This window comes from Panicum hallii, chromosome 3 (assembly GCF_002211085.1).
Source record: "Panicum hallii strain FIL2 chromosome 3, PHallii_v3.1, whole genome shotgun sequence".
Classification (NCBI taxonomy): Eukaryota; Viridiplantae; Streptophyta; class Magnoliopsida; order Poales; family Poaceae; genus Panicum; species Panicum hallii.
In genome coordinates, this window is record NC_038044.1 from 5,849,396 (window position 1) to 5,871,279 (window position 21,884).

Genomic DNA, 21,884 nt, shown 5'->3' on the forward strand with positions numbered 1-21,884 from the left:
AGCCTCTATATTAAATCTTGCCCCGGCCGCTAATTTGTCAGGACCGTCGCTGCTTTCTAAGTACTGCAGATTGGGCAGGGGCGGGGCAGGGCACTCAGCAGGGGCATTTTGGTTATTTCATGTCCTGCTGCATTTCCTCCCGAGTACCGAGTTCCCATCAATGGCTACTCAACCAAACCACGGCACGCCTGCTCCCATCTCCACCGTTCGCATCACACCACCTCGAGATCCGCAACATCGACCTCCCCCCGCCTTGTCTTGTCCTGTCACTCACAGGCTCAGGCTCAGCTGACAAACAATTGGCTCACACAGAAAGCGCTCCACCATCTCTCGCCCCCGCCGCGTGATCGCCGCGCCGGGACATGGGGGGAGGCCTGGAGGTCGGCCTGTCGCACGGGGCCGTGGCGGCGCTGTGGAGGTCACCGCCGTCGAGGTGGCGCCTCGTGCTGCAGGTGGCGGACGTGCGCCACGTGCCGGACGGCAGCGGCCTCCGCTCGGCGCCGGAGCAGCGGTACCGCCTCGACCTCTCCGACGGCGTGCACTCGCAGCCGGCACGCTCGCCGCCTCCCTGAACCACCTCGTCAGGGACGGGGCCCTCCTCCGGGGCTCCGTGGCGCGCGTCCTCGACTACACCTGCGACTACCGCCGCTGGTGAAGAACCGATATCGATCCCCCCTCTCGTTTTTTTGGGCAAGTACTGTACTTTTTGAACAGAAAAGAAAACGGTTCCATCCTGATCCAGTGATCTAGGTTTTTGTAGGGCTTTCTTTGTTTTTCTTGTTTGTTTTTGAGTGGTGAATGCTAGTAAAATACAACTATACAATGTGCTTGCACCAGAAAAAGCCCTTAACGTCTTATGGGTTATTTCTGAATTTTGGATAAACTGAAACGTTGTACCCATAAGGTCATCGCGATGTATTCGGTGACAATTTCACAGATCTGTAGAGTCCTTATCCAAACTTTCAATTAGTCTGGTGCTCTCATTTCCTCATTTCCATCGGTTACGAGTTCAGTTGTGCCTGTGTGGAATATGCTTGTCTTTTGACATAAGGACATTTCCTCAGTAAAATGACATCGACCTTAGTTTACACATGCAACAATTGCCTAAGAAAATAAAATTCCATCCCCTTCCACACGAATAACCATTTGCTGCATTCCCATATTTTCCATGTCCTAAATAAATGGCAGGCTTGCCAGTTTGTAACCACTGGAAGATGGTTAGTGGACAATCCATGTAAAATCAATGTCCTTATGGATTTAAACATAGACATTCTTGGTGTAGTGTTTTTGGACTTTGTAACCAAAACCTTTGGTTTCAGCATAATCCAAAGAGAAGCAAGCTCTGACATTCCAATTGTTATTGACGGATAATTTACATGCTAGTTGATTTGTATGCTGTTGTCACTTCACTGTTATTTCTAATCCAACTGTTTTATGGTATGCTAAATGTTGGTGAAAGATAACTCTTCATTCCCAATGAGTTGCACAGCACAGTGGCATCAAAAGGAGTTGCATTGTTGTGCCATTCTATATATTATTTAAGCTCACGCAGTTGGGAAATATGAGCCCATTCCTTGGAACATGTCTCTTAGTAACCTAAGGCATTTATCAACTGTGTCTAACAGTTCCTAGTGGCTTGCTGCTTGGAAGTTATATTGATCATTCCTATTTCCCTGTTACATTTTGCATTTTCCTTTTTCAGAACCATCATCGTCATTCAGTTACAAATTCTGCAACCTGAGTGCGCTCTAATTGGGAGTCTCAAGCTCTATGAGCCAACAAGGAAATCTGGGGGGTTCAGCACTAGATCAATGAGATATGCTCCAAGGCCTGATTGTGAACCTTATTATGGAGGCCAACACATTCATCAGTCTTGTATTGCCTCTGAGGCTGAGGAAAGGACTAATTTCTTATCATATAATGGGCCTTTTGGTCGATCCAGTCTACCTGGTAGAGACACGCCATGTTCTCTTGCTCCATTGGCAGAACCAGATGCCTGGAAAACGGTTGGCCAGATCAAGGATGAATACTTGGGGTACTTCAATAAGCCAGACTTCATCACTGTCAAGGCTGATATCTCATTTATAAGTACTGAGCGCTTTCTCTCTGCTGCTTGCACGCTGGTGGTCAATGGTAAGCAATGCAATGTTGAGGCATCTGGCAATGTTGATGGGATGTGGCACGGTAAGAGATACGGGCAGAGCTTTGAATCTTGTGATTATGGGACATGGCACTCTAAGAGATGTAGGCACAGCTTTGGTTCCTGTGACTATGGGTACTTGGTTCACATTCAGATCCAGGATCACACCGGTATGACTTCTGCTACTGCTTATAGAGAGGCCGCGAAAGAGATATTTGGCTGCACTGCAGAGGACCTCTACTTGATGGAAAATCGCGTCTAGACATCTAGTGATTCTTCGTTGCTGAATGCGGGTTTTCCCGTACGGATTGGGCTATTACTGCAATTTTGGTGTGTATTTCTGTGACGTACCTGAACTGAGTCACTGAGAGACCCATCTCACAACTGCATGTCCTGCCAACAAGGGCTGGATTCTGTGGTTACCAGTTCCATGCAGTGAGAGATCGATGGCTGCATTGAGTGATTGAGTCTATGGCTGTGCGTTTGCACGAAATCAATCGAGATGAGGCCTGTCTGAATGGGCCCTTCTCTTGTAGTTCTGCTTCTGTATTTGATCAGATCATGCTGTAATTCATCTTTTTAGTCAAAAACCACGCTGATCATCTATTCTTTTACCGCACCAACTCTGAAAATGTTTTTCTTTTCCTCAATCCCAGGCTCTGAAAGGTGAAAATTGAAACAATGGGTTTGTTTTGTTCAACGTGGTCTGGGTTTCTCAGTTTCTTAGTGAAATGTGCTTAACTATTTATTTCCTATTTCCACTTACGTTTGGTTTCTACTTGTACGTTGCTAATTCGGATGGACTGTATTTGTCCATTTTACCTACAAGGGTTCAAGTGCACGGAGTTCCCAACATGTCAACTTATTTTCTTAAGTTCATTTGAACATTTTATTCACATATTTGAACGGCTATGCTAACTAAACGGCAAAGCGCTCAGCTTTGAGCCAAATGTTCTGCTATTTGTTTCACTGTTTTAGTTGTTTTGTCACAAACAGGCTCAGTGTTTCTTCCAGTATAACTGCTGTATTTTTCTAACTCTTCAGCCCTGTTCAATTTTCTTTGACCATTTCTGTTCTGCAATTTAAGTTCGTTACTCAAGATAAGTTTTCTGGATGAACAAACTCCTCGTATGTTATATCTCGCTAAATCTAGTGGTGTGTTTCATGGATTAATTATAGTTATAGTCAATAAGAGTGCTGTTCTCTGACTATTTTTCCTTGTGTGTCTTGGCTTCTTCATTCAGGGTCATTATTGTTATGCAACTTGAGATATTGCAAGCTGAGTTCACACTGATCGGCTGTCCCATGATCTATGAGGCCAATGCAACTCAACGTATTGGTGTAGCCCGTTCTGGTAGTCTTGGCAGCCATGGGCCTTGCTTCATGTCAGGTGCTCAGCAAGTTGTTAGCAACTCATCATGTTTTCAGGGTCATGGCTTGTTGGATTCTTCAGTTACTCCAAGCGTAGAACCTACTGTGAATAATCTGCTGTTCGGTGAATGTCCTAGTTCAATGCCAGCACAGGGCACAGTAGATGCCATGATGCAGCAGCTTTCATTGAATGATTATCAGAACCAAAGGTTTGTGGTGACTGCAACAGGTGATGCCTTTGGCTCTTCTGGCAATACTTATGGAAACCCAGTGGCACATTCAAATCTGCATTCAACTCCAATGCATGTAGATAGAAGCCACATGGCTAGGAATGAGTCTCTTTGCATTACTCCTATCAGTGCATTGAACCCTTACCAAGCTAGATGGAAGATCAAGGCTATGGTGACCGCAAAGGCAGATCTTAAGCACTTCACCAGTGCCAAAGGTCCTGAAAAAGTCTTCTCCTTTGATCTCCTTTATGCACAGGGTGGAGAAGTTCGTGCAATATGCTTCAATTTGCAGGCTGATCAGTATTTTGACCTAATTGAGGTTGATAAGGTTTACCTGATATCTAAAGGGTCGTTGAAACCAGCTCAGAAGAAGTTCAACCCTTTGAAAAATGACTACGAAATTGTAGTGGATCATAGAACATCTATAGAAATCTGCTGTGGTGATGAAAGCAGCTTCCCTAGGCAACACTACAATTTCAGACAGATCAGGGAGATTGAAAACATGGATATTGGTGCTTTTGTGGATTTGGTTGGGATCATTACATCAGTTAGTCCTTCTACCATAACAATGCGAAAGGATGGCACAGAAGCCAAGAAAAGTACTCTTCAACTGAAAGATATGTCTGGTCGGAGCGTGGAAATAATCTTCTGGGGCAAATTCTGTGACGCTGAAGGTCAACAACTGCAGTTACTGTGTGATTCTGGTTCAAACCCTATACTAGCTCTGAAAGGTGTTCGCATCAGTGATTTCAATGGCAGATCGGTGGTCACTGTCAGCTCAACCCAGTTAAAAATAAACCCAGACGTGCCAATGGCTGAAAGGCTGAAGCAATGGTACATGTCTTGAGGAAAGACTGCTCCTTGTGTTTCTTTGTCTCAGGATATATCAAGCATAAGCAGGATCTATGTGCAGAAAACAATTGCACAGATCAAGTACGAGAACCTGGGGCGGTCAGATAAGCCTGATTTGATCACTGTCGGGGCTGTAATCTCACATGTGGTGGCAGATAACTTTTGCTATCCAGCTTGCACCTTGGAGTTTAATGGTAAGCGATGCAACAAAAAGGTGACAAGAAATGGTGATTGAACATGGTATTGTGGTAGATGCAATCAGAGCTTTGAAAACTGTGAGTACAGGTACTTGCTTTTGTGCCAGATCATGGATCACACCGGTACTACTTTTGCTACTGCGTTCCAAGAGGCTGGTGAGGCAATAGTTGGCTACACAGCTCATGAACTTTTCGTCATTCGGAACGTAGATCAAGATGAGGCGACGTTCGCAGAAATCATGGAAGCGGTCCTTTGGCGCAAATACCTATTCAAACTGACAATCAAGGAGGAAACCTTTAACGGCGAGCAGCACGTGAAACCCAACATTGTTGGTGTTGAAAAGTTGGATGCGTCGGATGCGAGCCATCATCTCTTGAAAGAGATCGACAACCGTTTGAAGGACGTTTCATGCTCTGCTCCGGAGGACGCTACGTCCTACAACCCAAATGTTGGTGTTGCCGGTTTGGGAGCCGGACAGGGCATGCAGACCTCCAGTCATGCCTATGGCTATACCACTGGTGTTGGTGGTGCAGGTCCAGTCTGTCAGTAATCAGGGACCGCGATAGCCCCTGCTTTGTATGCAGTCAGCCTGAGCGCTGGGCTATGAGCTGCCCTGTCCGAGCTACTTTGTCTGGCTGCTAAACACCTGTCAGATGAAGTGGTTCTATGAAGTTTGCTTTTGCTTTAGCACCTACTCTATAATGTGCTGTAGTTATATTGTGAGCATCTAGTTATGTCCCGGGGAACATAGTATGTCGCGTTACTCTGGAACCTATGTTAGTAAGCACTTCAAGTTAAACTTATGCTCTAGACTGTTTGAATCGAGACTCGTGTTATATTTGTTCAGTTCATCGATGGTTTGGTGTTCGGGCAGTTAACTTTTCTTTCCCCTGAAGAATAGTTGTTCAGGTGTAGAAACAACAGGAAAACGTAGTGTGGCCTGTTGCTGTTAGTGTGTGATGGAGCTTTCCCGAGGATGATTTTATGAAGAAGGGCTACGTCTTCCTGTACCTGGCGGCTGGCGCTTGCGATTTGGCTCTGCTTAGGTTGTCAAGTATGTATGCAAGGCGTGAGGTAACAGGTGCTATAAACACGCATGATATTCCATTCATGTTTTGTGTAGATGGCATCTGGATTAACAGCTGCCCGTGTGCTCCGATCCTACTTCGACACGCTTCATCATAGCACAGCAAGCAAGCATGTATGGTGTCGTACGTCCATGTTGGCTTTAGATTTTGGACATCTCAGAACCTGCATTACAGAGTACAGCGACCACACCGTCACAACTTTACGCACAGCCGGTTAGCTCACCAGCTCAAGCTGATGATCACTAAGGCCTGCATCTGGGACCTGCAGGAAGCCTGAAAGATCACGTGTTAGATTGGTCTCAAGAACAAGGATCATGAAGAGCAGAAGGACAGAGAACTCAGCAAAGGTGAACGGTGGAGATGAGGATGAAATTACTTTTTTTTTTTGAGATACATGAGGATAAAATTACTGTTTGTGGCACTACGATGCCCGTGAAGGTTGTTTTGTCAATAAATGATTTTTGAGAGTCTCCAGCCCAGCCTCCTCCAGTCCGCATCAGAAAGCTAACTAAAATGGGCCCGTCTGCGAGGCTCCGGCCCATGAAGCCCATCGAAGAGGGCATTCCCGTCTTTTAGCGTCAATATTTTGCTTCCCACCCTCTCGGCGGAACCGCCGCCTCCCCAAAATCCCGTTAACCCTTCTTCCCCCCCAAATCGAGTCGGCTCCTCTCCTCTCTCCTCTCCTCCTTCCCACGGAAGCCTCCAGAAATTAGCGCGATGGCGGCGCCGGCGCAGCTGACCCCCGGCGGGGTGCCGGCGGTCTCCAGGCACGTCAACGGCGAGGAGACGCTGCAGGCGGTGCTGCAGGTGATTGACGTGCGGCATGTCGCCAACAAGAACAACGACAACCCCAGCGCCTCCGACCGCTTCCGGATGCTGCTCTCCGACGGCGTCTACTCGCTGCAGTCCATGCTCGCCACCGCCGAGAACCAGCGCATCCGGGACGGCTCCATCCGGAAGGGGTCCATCATCCACCTCCAGGAGTACACCTGCAGCACCATCCGGGGACGCAGGTGAGGGTTAATCTTGCCGCCCCGGTTCGGATCGCAGATTTATTTGTTTGCTTGCCTACAAAGGTTGGATCTTGGTTTTGCATCCCGCGCGCTTCGCTCAATACGGAGTATTTTGCTGCGAGATAGTTGGGGATGCAAACCCTGCAAATCTTTCATAGGAGATTTGCGGCTGCCACTTTGAAATGGTAGGTTGGGATTCTGTGATGGTAGACAATGGTATTTGGACGATGTGGTAGTAGTGTTCATGCTCCTTTCGGTCCAGCCTGAGGGGGAAGTCTCATGCTCGTTGATGGGTTTTCACTATCTTTCGGTTAGCTGCCGGCTAGGTTGTGTTCTTGTCCATGGAGTCTACTAAGTTTGCAGCTAATTATATTCTCTTTTCTGTGCCTGTTGCGCTTCTCCGCGTGTTTATTTTGGATCCAACAATAGACATGAATGTTATTTCCCTTGGCATTTGCAACCTCCCAATGACAAGAAAACCTTCAAACATGCGAAACTTAATGTGCAAAGTACCTTTTACTCTGTATAAACATCTTGTGCTGTTGATGCTCCTCAGTGCAGTGAAATGGTGCTGTAGTGTTGTGCCAGTTCTTAAAATTCAACAAGCTTTCATTCTGACATCCATGTCAAATCAGCAAAACATGTGCTGATATGACCATTCAAATGAGCTGTAGAAGTAGCTCTGTTAAACAGGTCTGAACCTTCATATTCTTGTGGCCTAAGTCTGCATAATTGGAGAGCATGGAGTATCATAACAACAGAATGCCATTCTGCTGATAGCATGATTTTTAAGATCTGAAGTGGGTCACTATTGTTTCCTGAATATTTCAAGAATCGTTGTTTGCGTAACTTCTTTGGTTCTATGACTTCAGTTAACTCTTAGAAATACCTATTCTAGTAGAGTTGACTAGGCATCTTTTAAAGAGAGGAATATCCTATCTGAACGTTAGTTTGTTGGCACCTTTTTATGCCTTCTTATCAGTTTGAGTTGACAATGCCTTTATCTTTTATTCAGGATCACTATTGTTCTCAAACTTGATGTTCTGCAAAGTGAGTGTGAGATAATCGGAAGCCCCAAACCCTATGAGCTGATAAACCCACCTACGGAGCAGGCCCCCAACTTACCGGCCAATGCTGCTCAAGTTAATGGTGGAGCATATTCCAGTGGCCCAGGCACGCTGGGATCTTCTGTTGCTCCAAGGGTTGCGCAGGTTGCTAATAATGTATCACATGGTGGATCTTACGGTGGTCATCCGGGTACGGTGAGCCCTCCAATTGGTCGAGCAGTAGAACCTGTTCCCAATGTGTCATCTGGTGGCTCTTACGGTTCTCATGGTACAGCTTCAGCACATAATACAATGAATGCTGACATGGTGCAGTCAAACTTGCAGCAGCCTTCACTGAACTCTCACCAGAACCAAAGGTTTGCAGTTCCTGCCATGGCTGGTGGCAGTGGTACTCCTGTCAATACTTACGGCCGCCCTGCACAGCCCTTTTATCAGCAACCACCTCCAGGGCATATGAATAGAGGTCCTGCTACTAAGAATGAAGCTACCCGTGCTGTTCCAGTGGCTCAATTGAACCCCTACCAAGAAAGATGGACAATCAAGGCTAGGGTGACTTCAAAGACTGATCTTAGACACTACACCAATAACAAAGGTCCTGGAAAAGTCTTCTCCTTTCATCTCCTTGATGCACAGGGTGGAGAAATCCGTGCAACATGCTTCAATGTGCAGGCTGATCAATTTTTTGACCTAATTGAGGTTGATAAGGTGTACCTGATATCTAGAGGGTCGCTGAAACCTGCACAGAAGAAGTTTAACCCTTTGAATCACGAGTATGAAATAACTGTGGATTTCAGAACTTCTATTGAAGTTTTCCCTAGTGATGATAGCAGCATCCCGAGGCAGCAGTACAATTTCCATCAGATAAGCGAAATTGAGAACATTGAGGTTGGTTCTATTGTGGACTTGGTTGGGATTGTTACGTCAGTTTGCCCTTCTGCCACAATAACGCGGAGGGATGGTTCGGAGGCCCAGAAAAGAACTCTTCAACTGAAAGACATGTCTGGTCGAAGTGTGGAAGTAACCTTATGGGGGAAATACTGTGATGCTGAAGGCCAGAAGCTGCAGTCGCTATGTGATTCTGGTTTGAATCCTGTACTAGCTTTGAAAAGTGTCCGCGTTACTGAATTCAGTGGTAGATCTGTGAGCACAATCAGCTCAACCCAGTTAAAAATAGACCCAGACTTTCCTGAGGCTGATAAGCTGCGACACTGGTATGCAAGGGAAGGAAAGACTGCTGCTTGTGTTTCTTTGTCAGCTGCAAGTAGTATGGGCAGGACTGATATCCGGAAAGCAGTTGTGCAGATCAAGGATGAAAATCTGGGGCGATCAGAGAAGCCGGACTGGATCACTGTTAAAGGTGCAATTTCGCATGTGAACACTGAGAGTTTTTGTTACCCTGCTTGTACATTGGAGGTGAATGGTAGGCCGTGCAACAAAAAGGTGATAAATAATGGTGATGGGACATGGCTTTGTGAGAGATGCGACCAGAGATTACAAAAGTGTGAGTATAGGTACTTGCTGCAGTGCCAGATCCAGGATCACACTGGGCTCACCTATGCTAATGCATTCCATGAGTCTGGTGTGGAGATACTTGGCTACAGCGCTGAAGAGCTTTACAACATAAAAGAAGAAGATGCAGAACAATTTGCAGAGATCATACAGGGGGTTCGCTGGCAGCAGTTTCTATTCAAACTGAAAGTCTATGAGGAGACCTTTAATGATGAGCAGCGTGTCAAGTGCCAAATTTCAAAAGCAGAGAAGCTGGATTTATCTAGAGAATGCTCTTACCTTCTGAAGGCGATTGGTGCCCTATTGCAGGATGATACAGGCTCACCATCTGAGGTTCAAGGCGCCATGGCCTATAATGCTGGTCTCAATAACTCGGGCACTGGACAAAGGGTGCCAGCCTCCAACAGCGCCTATGCCACGAGTATGGCCACCCCAAGGTATGGTGAGTCTGTGAACCAGCTTGGGCAGCAAGCTAACACATATGGTGGGGTGTCCGCTCCATTTTCAGCGACACGGAATGTGCAGACCTGCATGGCTTGTGGGTCAAGTGGGCACAATGCGCAGAACTGCCCTTCTGGCATATATAGGCAGCAGCAGCAGCAGCAGCCTGCTGGGAGCACAGCTAGCCCCTACGGCTCTTCACCTGGTGACGCCGGCTCTGGTCCGTGTTACAGATGCAATCAGCCTGGGCACTTTGCCAGAAATTGCCCTGGTGTGGGTGCTGCACCCCAGCAGCAGCCGTATGGGAGCGGCGTTGCATCGGGAGCATATGGTAGGCAGTCCTACGTTAGGGCTACGAATTACTGAAGTCAGTATCTTGCGAATCCAGGTTCCTAGTTTTTGTTGAGATGTCGGTCTGTATGGCATCACTGCGTCTGTGTAAAGTAGATAACTGTGTCTTTTGTGGTTGTCTGAATCTGAGCTATGTATGGATACTTTGATCAGTGTTTATATTCCTTTTATATGCGTTTTGTATGATGGTGTGTGTCTCAAAGCCTCGTTCTAATAACCTTGCTTCTGCTCGCCGCTGGCGCAGTCAACTCTTTCTGGTAAAAGTGCTTTTATCTTTTAAATTCGTGGTCTGTAATTAGGCTAGTCAGCAGCTTTTAAACTTTAAAGCTTCTGTAAACTTAATCAGGCGCCAGAGTGCGACTCATCTTTAAATTATGAGCATTTCGTTTGCTTTCTTGTTTTTCGCAGTAAATAATCCTTGAGGTTTATCTTCTGTGTAATGGTTGTTTTGGTGGGTGGTTAGCTTCTGCTTTTTTTCCTCGGAATTTCTAAACATCCATCGGGTGATTTTTTCATCAGATTTCACTCGGTTTTTGTATGGTTAGGATTATTCGTTGATTCGTGCTGATTGGCTAAAATGGCGAAGCCATAGCGCATGGGTCTTTCTGTTATTTTTTTAAAATATGGTTCTAAACCCAGCCATATTAGATGGTTTACACACGAAAATTCGAACCGTAGTTGCTAACTCCACTCTGTAATGAAAATGGAATGAGGTAATCAACCTGCCAACACCAACTGACCCCGGCGGGCGTTGTCATTTGCAGTGTTCCAACTCCATCGACCGCCTTCCTAATTACCCAACCGGCTGCCTTTCAGCACCGCTCGCTTCCCACTTCTAGCTACAGCATCCGGTAGTCGGAGCTTCAAGCTCTCACCCGAGCCCAGCAGCTATTACCGCTTGTGCTTCTCATCTGCTTCGTTCTCGTCCAGCTAGGAAGGTATTACCTCTGACAAACTTCTATATTTACGATTGTATCGCCATCGTCCATCGTTGCTATGCGCAACACCTGGGTCACGCTTGTCTGCACCTCCCGCTTGTTGTGAGCTCTCTCCATCCTCCGCGGCTCCACGCCGTCCTTAGAATGTTCTGTTGCTCGTCGACACTACCCACCCTGCTGGGATTTGATGTAATTGCAGTGTGGTGGATCGGCATGATGCATGCTTTCGGTGGGTGTTGGGACTAGTGTGAGGAATTCAACCGTTAGGATTTTGTTTACCCTTTCCGATGATGATTAGCTATGCAAGCAGAAATCCGATTTATTTGGTTGTTATTTTTCGTTTTTTTTTGAAAAAATAGGTTGTATCGGTTTATGTTTCTGTATTCAGTCTTCACTTTAGTCTGTCTACTACGTTCAGTTCAGTACAGATTCATTGTTCAGTTTTCTGAATTCAACTTTTATTTATTCAGTCTCTCATTATTCAGATTTATGAGTTCTATTATCAGTTCAGTCTCTCTTCTATATTCAGTTATATTCAGTTCAGTGCATATTTCCTTTTGCAATATAAATATTTCTCTCTCTCTCTCTCTCACCCTTTTTCGTCCCAGATTTTCGTACTCGACTATATCTGGATTGAATTTTGGATACAGAGTCTCTCTTGTATGCTAGGTTTAGTACATATTTTGTTTAACAAACTAATGTCTCGTCGTCTCCTTTTTTGCCTCCAACCTGTCCTGCTCCATTCGACCCTAAGGTCTGTGTTCCCTATATTTCATTTTTGTGGCTCTGTTTTGTTTGTTGTATTGGCGGGGAGGCCGGAGTCACGTGAATTCTGAGCAATGGATCGGACAATGATGGAATTTTGAGTGATCTATCTATGTTTTCACTCAATTTTTACTTCGTTCATGTATGTTTCACATTTGGTTGAAAAAATTGGCTCCATCACTTAGTTTTTCCTTTTCTTTTGGAATTGATGTGTCATTATCTCATTGGTCCAAAACTGATTGATAACTGAGAACAAAATCACCCGCATGATAGGTAGTCACTTCCTTTTTTTTTTTGAGTGTGAGTGAGCTTCTGCTTGAAATACGTACATGAAAGTTGAAACTGCACAAGGCCGAAACAGTCTGGTCCTGGGCGGCTGGGCCCAAAGCCATCACGGCCCATCCGCCAATGCTATGGCGAATTCCACATCAATTCAGGGGGCATCGTGTAAAACCGTAGCCCGTTCGTCTTCGTCCTCCAGAAAAAGGAAAAACCCCTCGTCCCGCCCAGCCTAGGGTTCTTCCTTCCCGCCGCCGCCGCCTCACCGCTCCGACTCGCTTCCACGCCACCCAGGTAATTGCCAGCAGCATCCGCGCCGATTTTCCTTCTCCCGCCGGCGTACTCGTCTTATTCACCCTCTTCTCTCTGATGGACGTCGCTGTTGTAGTTTGGAGATCGATGCGGGCTTCAGAATTTGAGATTCCTCCGTTGTTGTTTAGATGCCTCAAAAGTAGCCAAGGGTCGCTGTTTCGATTCGCGGATTCCTTTCTTTGCTCCGCCATTGAGCTGAATTTTAGCTGTCAACGCTAAGAACTAGCAGACCCGTAGAATTTTTTTTTCTATATATGGATCTGAGATTTGGTACATATAGGTCTCATTCAAGCGAATATCGAGTGACTTGGCTTTCAATATATTTGCAGACTGCCAGTTCTACTTCAAAGCCATGGCGGAGGAAACCAATGTAAGCACACTACTGCATTTCTTCCCTTATGTGCGCGGTTGTATGCTCTCCTCTTCTTGGTGCCGTGAATTAGTTGTGATTTGGTTCTTGTGTGGCCTTCCCCTTTCCTTTGCTGAAACAGGGAAAGAAGGAGGAGGAGGAGTTCAGCACAGGTCCTCTGTCAGTGCTCATGATGAGCGTCAAGAACAATACCCAGGTTGGTGGATTTCCACTGGAAACTACAATTCCTTCTTTGCTGATTGTCTGCATTGATTTTTCTTGTTCAAGTATGAAAAGTATGTTTGTGTTGGAGTATATGTCGTGTAATCTGGTACCATGATCCAAGGTGCCTGTCCTGCTGTGTCAATACCCTGCCACAGTGCCACCTCTTTCTCGAAGTCCTGAAACTTAGATCCATGGTCAGGTGTAACCATAGTCTCTGTGTATCCTTTATCCTAGTTTGATTTTGCTATTGCATTTCTCTCTTATTCATTGGCTGAGACAAGTGTTAGCTCTGTTTGCCCTGAACCTTCTGTTTGAGCAAATCATAGGAGCCATTAAAGCTTCTTAGCTGAAAGTGATGCAGTAGCCTCAGTAATCAGTATTGTATTTGTATAACTTAACTGTGGATAAAACATTTTGTGCATGGAAGTGATGTGATAGTCTTGGTAGTCAGTATTGCATCGCATCATGATTTTGAAAGTCGCAGTACTAGCACCTCTCAGTCATAGGGTTTCCTATCTACAGTATCTATCTACAGCATCATTTTTATATTATTTCCATTGTCAATAGTTATATTAATTGCCAGGATCTATTTCTGAGCAGAATTATTGATTTTGCACCAATTTAGTTCATTTGATGTTGGACCCATTCAGTCAAAAAGTGCTTCTCACTTGCTATTTCGGTTGCCAGAAATTGAGATTGCTGATCTTTATTGCTTTGATGAATTGCAAAAATAATCTATAAGATGTATGCAGTAACTTTCTTGCCTGCTTAATTGCTGCCAACTGCTGGGCAAGCAAGTACCATATCCCATAAAGCCATATTTCCACCCATGTGACCTAAACTGGCTGTCATGTTTTCCAAGGATATATTTTTCTACAAGTGTGGTTGCTATATCATCGTTGATTTAGTGCTGTATAGTTGTTTCTCTCTGCTTTTTTGCATATTATAAGAGATTTTTGTTGAATTGCATGGTGCTGACTACAGATTATTATGTGTTGCGACCTCTCCTTATCCTGATTATTATGTGTTGTGCCCTATATCTTAGGTTCTTATCAACTGCCGGAACAACAAGAAGTTACTTGGTCGTGTGAGGGCATTTGATAGGCATTGCAACATGGTTCTTGAGAATGTTAGGGAGATGTGGACTGAGGTATGCGACCACATTCTTCTTGCTTTTGTATTGTTTCCTTGTCTTGTATGCTTTGCTCATTCGTGAACACTTGTTGCTTGTTTCAGGTACCAAAGACCGGTAAAGGCAAGAAGAAGGCTCTTCCAGTGAACAAAGACAGGTTCATAAGCAAGATGTTCCTCCGTGGGGATTCAGTCATCATTGTTCTCAGGAACCCGAAATGAGTCTCTTGCACACAAGAAGATCTTTGCAAGTAGTAAAGTGCTATGAATTAGTCTGTATGCCAACTTGTAGCATGGGATTGCAATAGATGACGATTCCTGAGCCAGAATTAGCTGTGTATGTCAATGGTGGAGGGTTGTTGTTGGATGCTATGAATTGGTTTTACCTCTTGTAACTGAATTAAATTTGTAGTTTATGTTTGGAATACCGGCAAACTCCACTGTTTGAATTGGCTGTCATTCGAGAATAGTAATTACCAAGTGACCTGAGTGCCAGTATCGAGTAAATTGTGATGTGAACTGTGCAATCGTACACAAGCGGGATTGCAGAAAGGAAAAAAAGGAACGTGGAGCATGTCAGGACTCGGGAATCAGTCGTTGGCAGAAATGTTCCTGCCGTTAGCCTGTTACTATCATAATATTTCATTTCATTTTTTACATGAATGCATGGAGAAAGTAAACCAGCCAATTGTTAACCAGAGTTTCCAAAGATTCAATCTATTGTGGCCGAATTTGAAGTTTGAAGGTGTCTCATAGGCTGATGTGCATAGTACTGCTCTGGCCTCAAGAATGACCTGCACAGTGAAAACAGAACCCTCATAATTGATGCAATGAGGAACATAGTTTTAAAACATCAAGAAATCTGGAAATTTTGGATAACACAAAAAAGAGATGAAATGAGCCTCTCAGATCAGATAGAGCGCATACGAATCATTTAGTTGTGCTGTAAACATTAGTCAGTGTGATTTTCCATGTTATCAGAAGCAAGAACACAAAACCAAATGGACAAGCCCACCATCATGAACCGATCGACCCATCTGCTTCCTCCTGACAATTGGAGCGTCTCGTCGATGCTAAGAGACCGACATATGCATCACCCAAGATATGCAATCATGGTGACTATACAACCTATTGTCAATGGTATCATTGTCTTTGCTATCTCAGATCCATTTATGATGTTTGCCATATTACTCTGATCAATCACATTTCTGGAATGAATCATTCTTGTCTCATCTCCTGAACTCCTTGTGCAGAGAAAAAGGTTTCAGGAAATAGAGATACCAGGATGCAGGAAATAATTGATTCATCTTAGTCCAGGTCATGGGATGAAAAAAGAAAACTGTTTTGGTCATCTTTCAGGAATACCAGGAGCTGAACAACAAATTCCACCTATCGCTTAGGATGGGGAATTCAGGTCTATATCAAGGCAGCAGAGTAATGGATTTGAAATAACAAATTTCATCAAACAAAGGAAAAGACAAGACATGATGCATTGTTAAATATAAAATAGAGAAAGAGAAGGTTTTCGCTCTTCTGCTGCACATTTCTTCTGCGCTTAAGCATAATGTGCATAGACTTAGTGACGATAACACGGCAGAGTGAGGTCTCATCAGTGACGATAACACAACAGAGTGAGGTCTCATCTGCAGAAATCCAACCTTTGTTGCCTGAGTGTCCATGCCTGTAAGGACAAGGGCAATGTGCCATGCTCAAATAGCATTAAGGTAAGACCCAACAAAAACAAGCTTTAGTTATTGCCATGCCCACAACGCCTAAGGTAGAAGGTAACATTAAGGTGGGCGATGGGCCCCATTTGCAACAAGAAAATCTCATCCCCCCTTAGATTCTCCGGGCACTAAAAGGCATGCGTGTCATGGAGCAAGCGGAGACGAAAGAGAAATATTTTTTTACTCCTCATGTCCACACTTTATAAGCTTAAGGTTGACCTTAAGGGCTTTTCCCCCCTTAAGTTGTGACTTACCTGCTATTGTCACCAATATTTGTTCATTAACTTGCTGCATGTAGTTTGCGAGCTGAGCTCTTACCTGCTATTGTTACCAATATTTGTAAATAAATACTGCAAAGAATATGAACTTAATCCATAACAGTATTCCAAGTAGTTTGTCAAACTTGTACACATTAAGAGTATTTACCCAGAGGAGTTGGTCAAAACTAGTGAGATCAAATCTCTTAGCAGACTACTCTGAATTTGGGATGGTCTCTTTTAGCTCAGAAGCATCATAACATTTAGTGGCTTTCAGCTTATGAGTATTAGCCTTTTGGACTTCACAAGACACAATGATGGGTAATATGATAACAGTAGCAATCAGAATGACACAAAAAATGTTGTTTGTTAACGGTCTTATTTACCTTATAGGCATTATTATTCCAATAAAAATCTGCAATAGAGGAATGCACTATACTGATCAGGGTTAACCATTTTTGTTAATAGCATAGTCTTTGTGGCAGTTATATGAGGCTCATTTGTGGTTGCAGACGTTACTCTGATGAACCACATCTTCTGAATGAAACATTGCTGCCTTTCCCAGGGTGGAGAAAGAAAAAACTGAACTGGATTGCAGTGATGTTGTACAGGACGGAACTGAAGCTAAACATGAAGCATCAGATGAGATGGAAAAGAATTCTTTTTTGCATCCATATCAAGTTATTACCATGCAAGGTGTAGTTGGAATAACAAAATTCATTCAGAGGGCAAACAGCAGGACATGAAGAATCCATCCATCGATTCATTCATCAAAATTTCAAACTTTTTGTGTGGCACAAATCAGTCACTCTTGGCCTTCCAATTCCTAATGATAGTAACTGCTATTCTCGTCTTATGCCGTCGTGTTTCAGTTTCCTTGAGATCACAAAGCAAAAGCTAAGCTAGACTGAAGAACTGAAGCAAACAAAGTAGCGGGCCTGCAAGCAAGAAGATGACAACGAATTGGGCTCGTACAGAGGCGTCGATGGGCAAGAGCAGCGGTGAATCAATCGTCGAATGCTGCCGAAGAGGAGTTGTTGGGGTCGGCGAAGTGGGCGAAGCGCGTGGCGGACGCGGTGGATAAGAGCTGGTACTTGCGGACGCAGGAGCGGACGCACTCCTCCTCGCGCTTGCCGAGCGCCCGGCGGTAGAAGGAAACGACGCAGTCGGAGAAGCAGCGCTGCGTGAGCCAGTTGTACAGCCGCATCCTGCGAGGCAGCACACCGGGGTGGGGAGAACACGGCTCAGCGAGCAAGAAAGGAAAGGGCTCCTCGCGAGAGACAGAGAAAGGAGTAATTACGCGTCTCGGGTCTGTAGGCCATCGGCGATGGCGTCCATCCGCGCCTGGTCCTGCTCCTCGTCGCCGGCGGCCGTGGCAGCGGCGGCGGCGGCGGCGGCGTCCATGGCTCAGCTGTGTTTCTTGGAGGACGGGCTGGAGCAGAAAGAAGAAACGGGTAAAGGCGTAAAGCAGGCAGAGAGCCTAGCTAGAAGACCCTGCAAATACAGGACGGGATGCGGCCCATGGGCCTTCTTTTCCTGCAGAAGGGCCCTTGGTCCGGCCCGTTCTGGAAAGGGCCTCGGTTCCAAGTTCCTTGCCTGCAGCATACAAAGAAGTTCCTTGCTTGCAGGCTTGCAGCCTTGCAGGCGGCAGCATCTGCATTCCACAGAGAACTCAGGTGAGGTCCCTGAATTGCGTCTCCATTTTTCTTTTCTTGGAGCTGCGAGAGATACAGAGGGATGAGCAAGATCACGGCAGCCGAATCATTCGAGGCCGAGGTCGTCTGGCTAGGGCTGCCGCGGCGGAACACCATCGCGGTGAGCATTGAGATGGACAGGCCCGTGCTGAGCCGCACGCTCCATGGCTTCCTGCTGCCGCACCGCGCCGTCCGCAGCTTCCTCAACGTCGGCGCCGCCGCCGCTTGCAAGGTCGCCGCCGAGGACGCCCTCGACTGCCTCACCACAGGTCTCCCCCCCCTCCCCCCCCCCCTCCCCCCCCCCCCCCCCCCCCGCGTTAGTCTGCTGCGCTCCGCTCGTCCGCGTCTCGTTTCCTGTTTGATTCGCTGACAGACTTCTGGCTTCTTTGCAGGGTGTGTTTCAAGGCACAAAGTTGAGTGTTCAGTGAGTATCTGTAGAGACTTCCCCCGGTCACGAATAATAGCTGAATTTGAGTTGTGTTCAGTTAGCTATCTTCAACTTTGGTTACAAGACTTTTCATGTCTTGAGTTTTGATGTTTGAAAATCGTATGTACGAGTATATCTGCCTTGAAAAGTAGCTTCATAATATTAAATTTTGTACGTAAACGCACAAGATTATTTCCGAGTAGATATGAGCGAGAGATATTAAAATCCAACTTATACTACAATAAAAAGTTGTGGTAAAAAACATGCTGATGTCTAATTAAACGGCACTGCTCATTATATTAGTGAGTGGAGGGAGTATACATAGTACTACATTGAACACTTGTTCTTACGTGAAAAAGTCAGTGGCTAATTTAAATTCCTTCCTAGTAATACATTGAACTCTTCCTATTACATGCATACCGTACTAAAACAGCACCCTTTATATACAGGTGAAGAACATGTTCAAGGAGGGTGCATACTGGGGTAATTGTATTAATTATCGCAAACTCGATTATTTGAATTGGCATAAACCCATGATCTCCTTCAATTCACCGACCCTCCAGCCCATGATACGCTTCTTTCTTTCACAAATCAAACACGCATGCAGGTGCTGCTGCTGGAGCTTTTGAGGCCATCGAGTATGGGGTGGAACTGATGCGCGGTCGTTCCGATTGGGTAACCACACGAACACTCCAATGTTCTTCTTGAAGGAACCTTGTTTTCTAATGTCAGCAGAAATCTTCATCTTTCATACTGCTGTTTTTGGCACTCGATGAATCGTGCAGAAGAACGCCATGATCGGAGGTGCCATAGCTGGCGCTCTCATCTCCGCCGCCAACAGCACCCACAGAGGCAACAGGAGGGTGATCAAGGATGCCATCGCCGGTGGCGCCATTGGAACGGCTGTCGATTTCATCAGCCACCGCAGGCATGTCGTTTTCGGCCCCATCAGACTCGATGATACAGATGGAATTGACCAAATGTGGGACATACCCCGAAATGCCAATAAAAATGGCGTCAAAATGGACAGATCATGGGACTTCAAAGACGCGAGCGATTGGATCTGTGGGATGTGGGCCAAAGGACGGACGTCTCCTACACAACAGTAGCCTTTTGATAGGGCAAGCTGGCCCAGCCCGGCCCGACCTTTACAAAAAGGGTTCTACCTCCAATCCACTGGCTCACACCATAATAAAGTCAAATTGTAATGTGATGTAAACCTCAATAACTCCTTACAGAGGAAAATTGGGAAATGGATAAGATATTGAACTTTTGTGTTTTGAAAATGATGCAAATTCAGTAGCACATGAAATCAGAAAAAATTTGTACTGTGCTCACGAAAAATTAGTCTAAAAACTAAAACATAGATGGATACATGATGCTATGTAAAATTTGTGCAACGGAAGATTATGGAGAGCGTAGAAAAGAGAAATGTACCAACTTGTGCTAGTTTCGAAAAATGCCAATTCAATGGAACGAAATCAACATCTACGCCCCATGCAAGTTATAAAAGAAGAGGCTGAAAACTAGAAGAGCCTTTACAGCTATGGATGCAAATAGATACACAATAAGCAGTTATGGGCCGCCTTAATTCATTTTCATTTTATTTTTTTTTACTTTGACGTTCATACTAGTTCAGTTTTTTATATGTTCTTTTCTTGGGTAAAGACTAGAGAAAACTCGCTGGTACGACAAGGACAAGATGCAGTCTTTTAGCCCGGCCCATTGAGGAAGGGAGCTCCCGGCACGCTCTGGAGAATACTTCCCTCGCTCGCTTAACCCTACTCTAGTCCCGTGTTGATTGATCGATATACCAAATACTACCAAAGCAGAAGTTAAGTTCCTTGCTTGCAGCACCTGCAATTCTTCGTTCAAAAATTAACCAAAAACGAAAGAGTTCCTTGCTTCTGCATGCCTTCGAGCAGTATGTAACTTGTCTGATTGTGTATCTACTATCTTGGTGCGTGCGCAGAGTCGCCGAGGGAGAAGGAGAAGAGGATATCGAAATGCCTGAGCTCACAGAATTCTGGGTGGAGGTGGTGTGGCTGGGGTCGCGGCGGTGGTGGCCCAGCAGCGTCACGGGGAGCTTCGCGGCCAGGCCCGTGCTGAGCCGCGCCGCGCACGCCTTCCGCAACGCCGCCGTGGCCGCCGCCTGCAAGGTCGCCGCCGAGGACGCGTTCCACTGCCTCACCACAGGAGGGGGCGTTCCAAAGCACAAGCTTGAGCATTCAGTAAGTGCATCAACATACCGTACCAGTACTTTTTGTTGCAACGTATAGATGCAAATGCAGTGGGGGATACGTGTAGCTTACCCATTTCCTGATTTCTTCTATCTATCCGTACACGTATTGCAGCTGAAGAAAATCTGCAAGGACGGAGCGTACTGGGGTAACCGATCAACTGAATGATTGTCCCACCCTTCTTCATCTCCTTTCGTACCACTTGTTTCTTCTTTATCCGACGACAAAAAAAAAATGCTTGCATTGCGTGCAGGTACGGCTGCCGGAGTTTATGTGGCCATGGAGTCGGCGGTGGAAGAGACGCGTGGCCGCACTGACTGGGTAATCAAGCTTAGCTTACTACCTGCTCCAATGTTTTGACTTGATCGATCTGCATTCCCGCTGTCTGCAGCGAACTTCCTTCCTTTTTTATAAATGTGCTGTGTTTCTGATCGATCCTGCAGAAGAACGCGGTGATCGGAGGCGCCTTAGCTGGTGCGGTCATGTCTGCTGCCACCGCCGGCAGCAGCGGCCACAGAGACAAGGTGGTCAAGGACGCCATCGCCGGCGCCGCCATCGCAGCCGCCGCCGAGTTCATCGGCCACCGCGTTCGCGTCGATCTGGGTCCCGTCAGGTTTGCTGGTGGCACCAGAAGCAGAAGCAACCAAACGAAGGAAGGTCGAAATGGCGCCGAACCAGGGGAGCGCCAAGAGGTGGTGGCTCCCTGGGTCGCGGGCCGAGAAGTGGAGCTGCCTCTGCAATTCAGGACGGATCCAGCCCTTTCATGATGGGCCACGCAACCGGGCCTGGCCGTTTAAAAAAACGGTTTAGCTCCAAGCCCCGCTCGTTTGTGCGTGTGCATACGTGTCCCATCAAAATGTGAGCCCAATAAATTTGGATGTAAACCTCTCATCATTTTATGAATAATAACAATAAAGGCATTAATTTCATTTTCCATAGTGAAACACACTGAAAAGGAAACATGTTTATTACCCCGTCCGTCTCAAATCCTACTACTATCATTTTATGCTTTCGAATTGTGGTGCAATGTGTACTCCAGTGAGCCTGACGATGTCGAGCTCATGACATGGGTGGTGGCGTTACACGTACGAGCCAACACATCCAACGCGAGCGCACAGGTCTGAAGAAGATAGTGCACGCGATTTCCTCCTCGCAGTAGCGTGGTGACAGTAACACGTCCAACGCGATCGTCGCTACTCTGAATGAGACTAATTTAAGTTGAGAGTGACGTATTGATCATACCAGTACCAGTACCAGTGTAACTGTTAAAAGCGAAAAAA

The 21,884-nt window shown here is 45.9% G+C and overlaps 5 protein-coding genes and 1 pseudogene across 7 annotated transcripts; 5 read left to right on the top strand and 1 right to left on the bottom strand.

Moving 5' to 3' along the window:
* The first annotated feature begins 276 nt into the window (after positions 1-276).
* Positions 277-5,637, top strand: LOC112885073 (annotated as a pseudogene).
* Positions 5,638-6,488: 851 nt separating this feature from the next.
* On the top strand, positions 6,489-10,443 carry LOC112886976 (replication protein A 70 kDa DNA-binding subunit C-like). Its single transcript, XM_025953040.1, has 2 exons — positions 6,489-6,892; positions 7,908-10,443. Exons 1-2 carry the CDS (start codon positions 6,597-6,599, stop codon positions 10,273-10,275), a joined length of 2,664 nt encoding a protein of 887 aa, XP_025808825.1. The 5' UTR covers positions 6,489-6,596; the 3' UTR covers positions 10,276-10,443.
* Positions 10,444-12,417: 1,974 nt separating this feature from the next.
* On the top strand, positions 12,418-14,754 carry LOC112888130 (small nuclear ribonucleoprotein Sm D2-like). Its single transcript, XM_025954484.1, has 5 exons — positions 12,418-12,536; positions 12,884-12,924; positions 13,046-13,120; positions 14,174-14,278; positions 14,365-14,754. Exons 2-5 carry the CDS (start codon positions 12,907-12,909, stop codon positions 14,479-14,481), a joined length of 315 nt encoding a protein of 104 aa, XP_025810269.1. The 5' UTR covers positions 12,418-12,536; positions 12,884-12,906; the 3' UTR covers positions 14,482-14,754.
* Positions 14,755-14,851: 97 nt separating this feature from the next.
* Positions 14,852-17,700, bottom strand: LOC112888131 (mitochondrial import inner membrane translocase subunit Tim9-like). Of its 3 annotated transcripts, XR_003227723.1 has the most exons (4): positions 17,544-17,700; positions 17,219-17,451; positions 16,241-16,304; positions 14,852-15,053 (listed from the first exon to the last, which is right to left on the bottom strand). XR_003227723.1 is itself a non-coding variant. In XM_025954486.1 (3 exons), the coding sequence occupies exons 1-2, from the start codon at positions 17,645-17,647 to the stop codon at positions 17,250-17,252; spliced, it is 306 nt and encodes a 101-aa protein (XP_025810271.1). In that variant the 5' UTR covers positions 17,648-17,700; the 3' UTR covers positions 14,852-15,053; positions 17,219-17,249. The 3 variants fall into 3 exon arrangements, 2 of the variants coding, with proteins under 2 accessions (XP_025810271.1, XP_025810270.1); XM_025954486.1 differs by lacking the exon at positions 16,241-16,304; XM_025954485.1 differs by lacking the exons at positions 14,852-15,053; positions 16,241-16,304 and having other exon boundaries at positions 16,887-17,451.
* Positions 17,701-17,980: 280 nt separating this feature from the next.
* On the top strand, positions 17,981-21,515 carry LOC112885074 (outer envelope pore protein 16, chloroplastic-like). Its single transcript, XM_025950753.1, has 5 exons — positions 17,981-18,206; positions 18,330-18,361; positions 20,719-20,752; positions 20,858-20,925; positions 21,048-21,515. The coding sequence occupies exons 1-5, from the start codon at positions 17,981-17,983 to the stop codon at positions 21,369-21,371; spliced, it is 684 nt and encodes a 227-aa protein (XP_025806538.1). The 3' UTR covers positions 21,372-21,515.
* Positions 18,683-19,572, top strand: LOC112887517 (outer envelope pore protein 16, chloroplastic-like). Its single transcript, XM_025953706.1, has 3 exons — positions 18,683-18,847; positions 18,972-19,039; positions 19,150-19,572. The coding sequence occupies exons 1-3, from the start codon at positions 18,823-18,825 to the stop codon at positions 19,471-19,473; spliced, it is 417 nt and encodes a 138-aa protein (XP_025809491.1). The 5' UTR covers positions 18,683-18,822; the 3' UTR covers positions 19,474-19,572.
* Positions 21,516-21,884: the final 369 nt, after the last annotated feature.

What these genes read in the sequence shown, in the direction of transcription:
- LOC112888131 (XM_025954486.1), bottom strand. Translation starts at nt 17,647, where the DNA reads ATGGACGCCGCCGCCGCCGCCGCCGCTGCCACGGCCGCCGGCGACGAG. An exon ending in GGCCTACAGACCCGAGACGC is followed by an intron (nt 17,452 to 17,543) that starts GTAATTACTCCT and finishes GCTGCCTCGCAG; the next exon opens with GATGCGGCTGTACAACTGGC.
- LOC112885074 (XM_025950753.1), top strand. Translation starts at nt 17,981, where the DNA reads ATGAGCAAGATCACGGCAGCCGAATCATTCGAGGCCGAGGTCGTCTGG. An exon ending in GGCACAAAGTTGAGTGTTCA is followed by an intron (nt 18,362 to 20,718) that starts GTGAGTATCTGT and finishes CACGTATTGCAG; the next exon opens with CTGAAGAAAATCTGCAAGGA. An exon ending in CGCGTGGCCGCACTGACTGG is followed by an intron (nt 20,926 to 21,047) that starts GTAATCAAGCTT and finishes TCGATCCTGCAG; the next exon opens with AAGAACGCGGTGATCGGAGG.
- LOC112887517 (XM_025953706.1), top strand. Translation starts at nt 18,823, where the DNA reads ATGTTCAAGGAGGGTGCATACTGGG. An exon ending in CAAGGAGGGTGCATACTGGG is followed by an intron (nt 18,848 to 18,971) that starts GTAATTGTATTA and finishes ACACGCATGCAG; the next exon opens with GTGCTGCTGCTGGAGCTTTT. An exon ending in TGCGCGGTCGTTCCGATTGG is followed by an intron (nt 19,040 to 19,149) that starts GTAACCACACGA and finishes TGAATCGTGCAG; the next exon opens with AAGAACGCCATGATCGGAGG.
- LOC112886976 (XM_025953040.1), top strand. Translation starts at nt 6,597, where the DNA reads ATGGCGGCGCCGGCGCAGCTGACCCCCGGCGGGGTGCCGGCGGTCTCC. An exon ending in AGCACCATCCGGGGACGCAG is followed by an intron (nt 6,893 to 7,907) that starts GTGAGGGTTAAT and finishes TCTTTTATTCAG; the next exon opens with GATCACTATTGTTCTCAAAC.
- LOC112888130 (XM_025954484.1), top strand. An exon ending in GCGTCAAGAACAATACCCAG is followed by an intron (nt 13,121 to 14,173) that starts GTTGGTGGATTT and finishes CCTATATCTTAG; the next exon opens with GTTCTTATCAACTGCCGGAA. An exon ending in TTAGGGAGATGTGGACTGAG is followed by an intron (nt 14,279 to 14,364) that starts GTATGCGACCAC and finishes TGCTTGTTTCAG; the next exon opens with GTACCAAAGACCGGTAAAGG.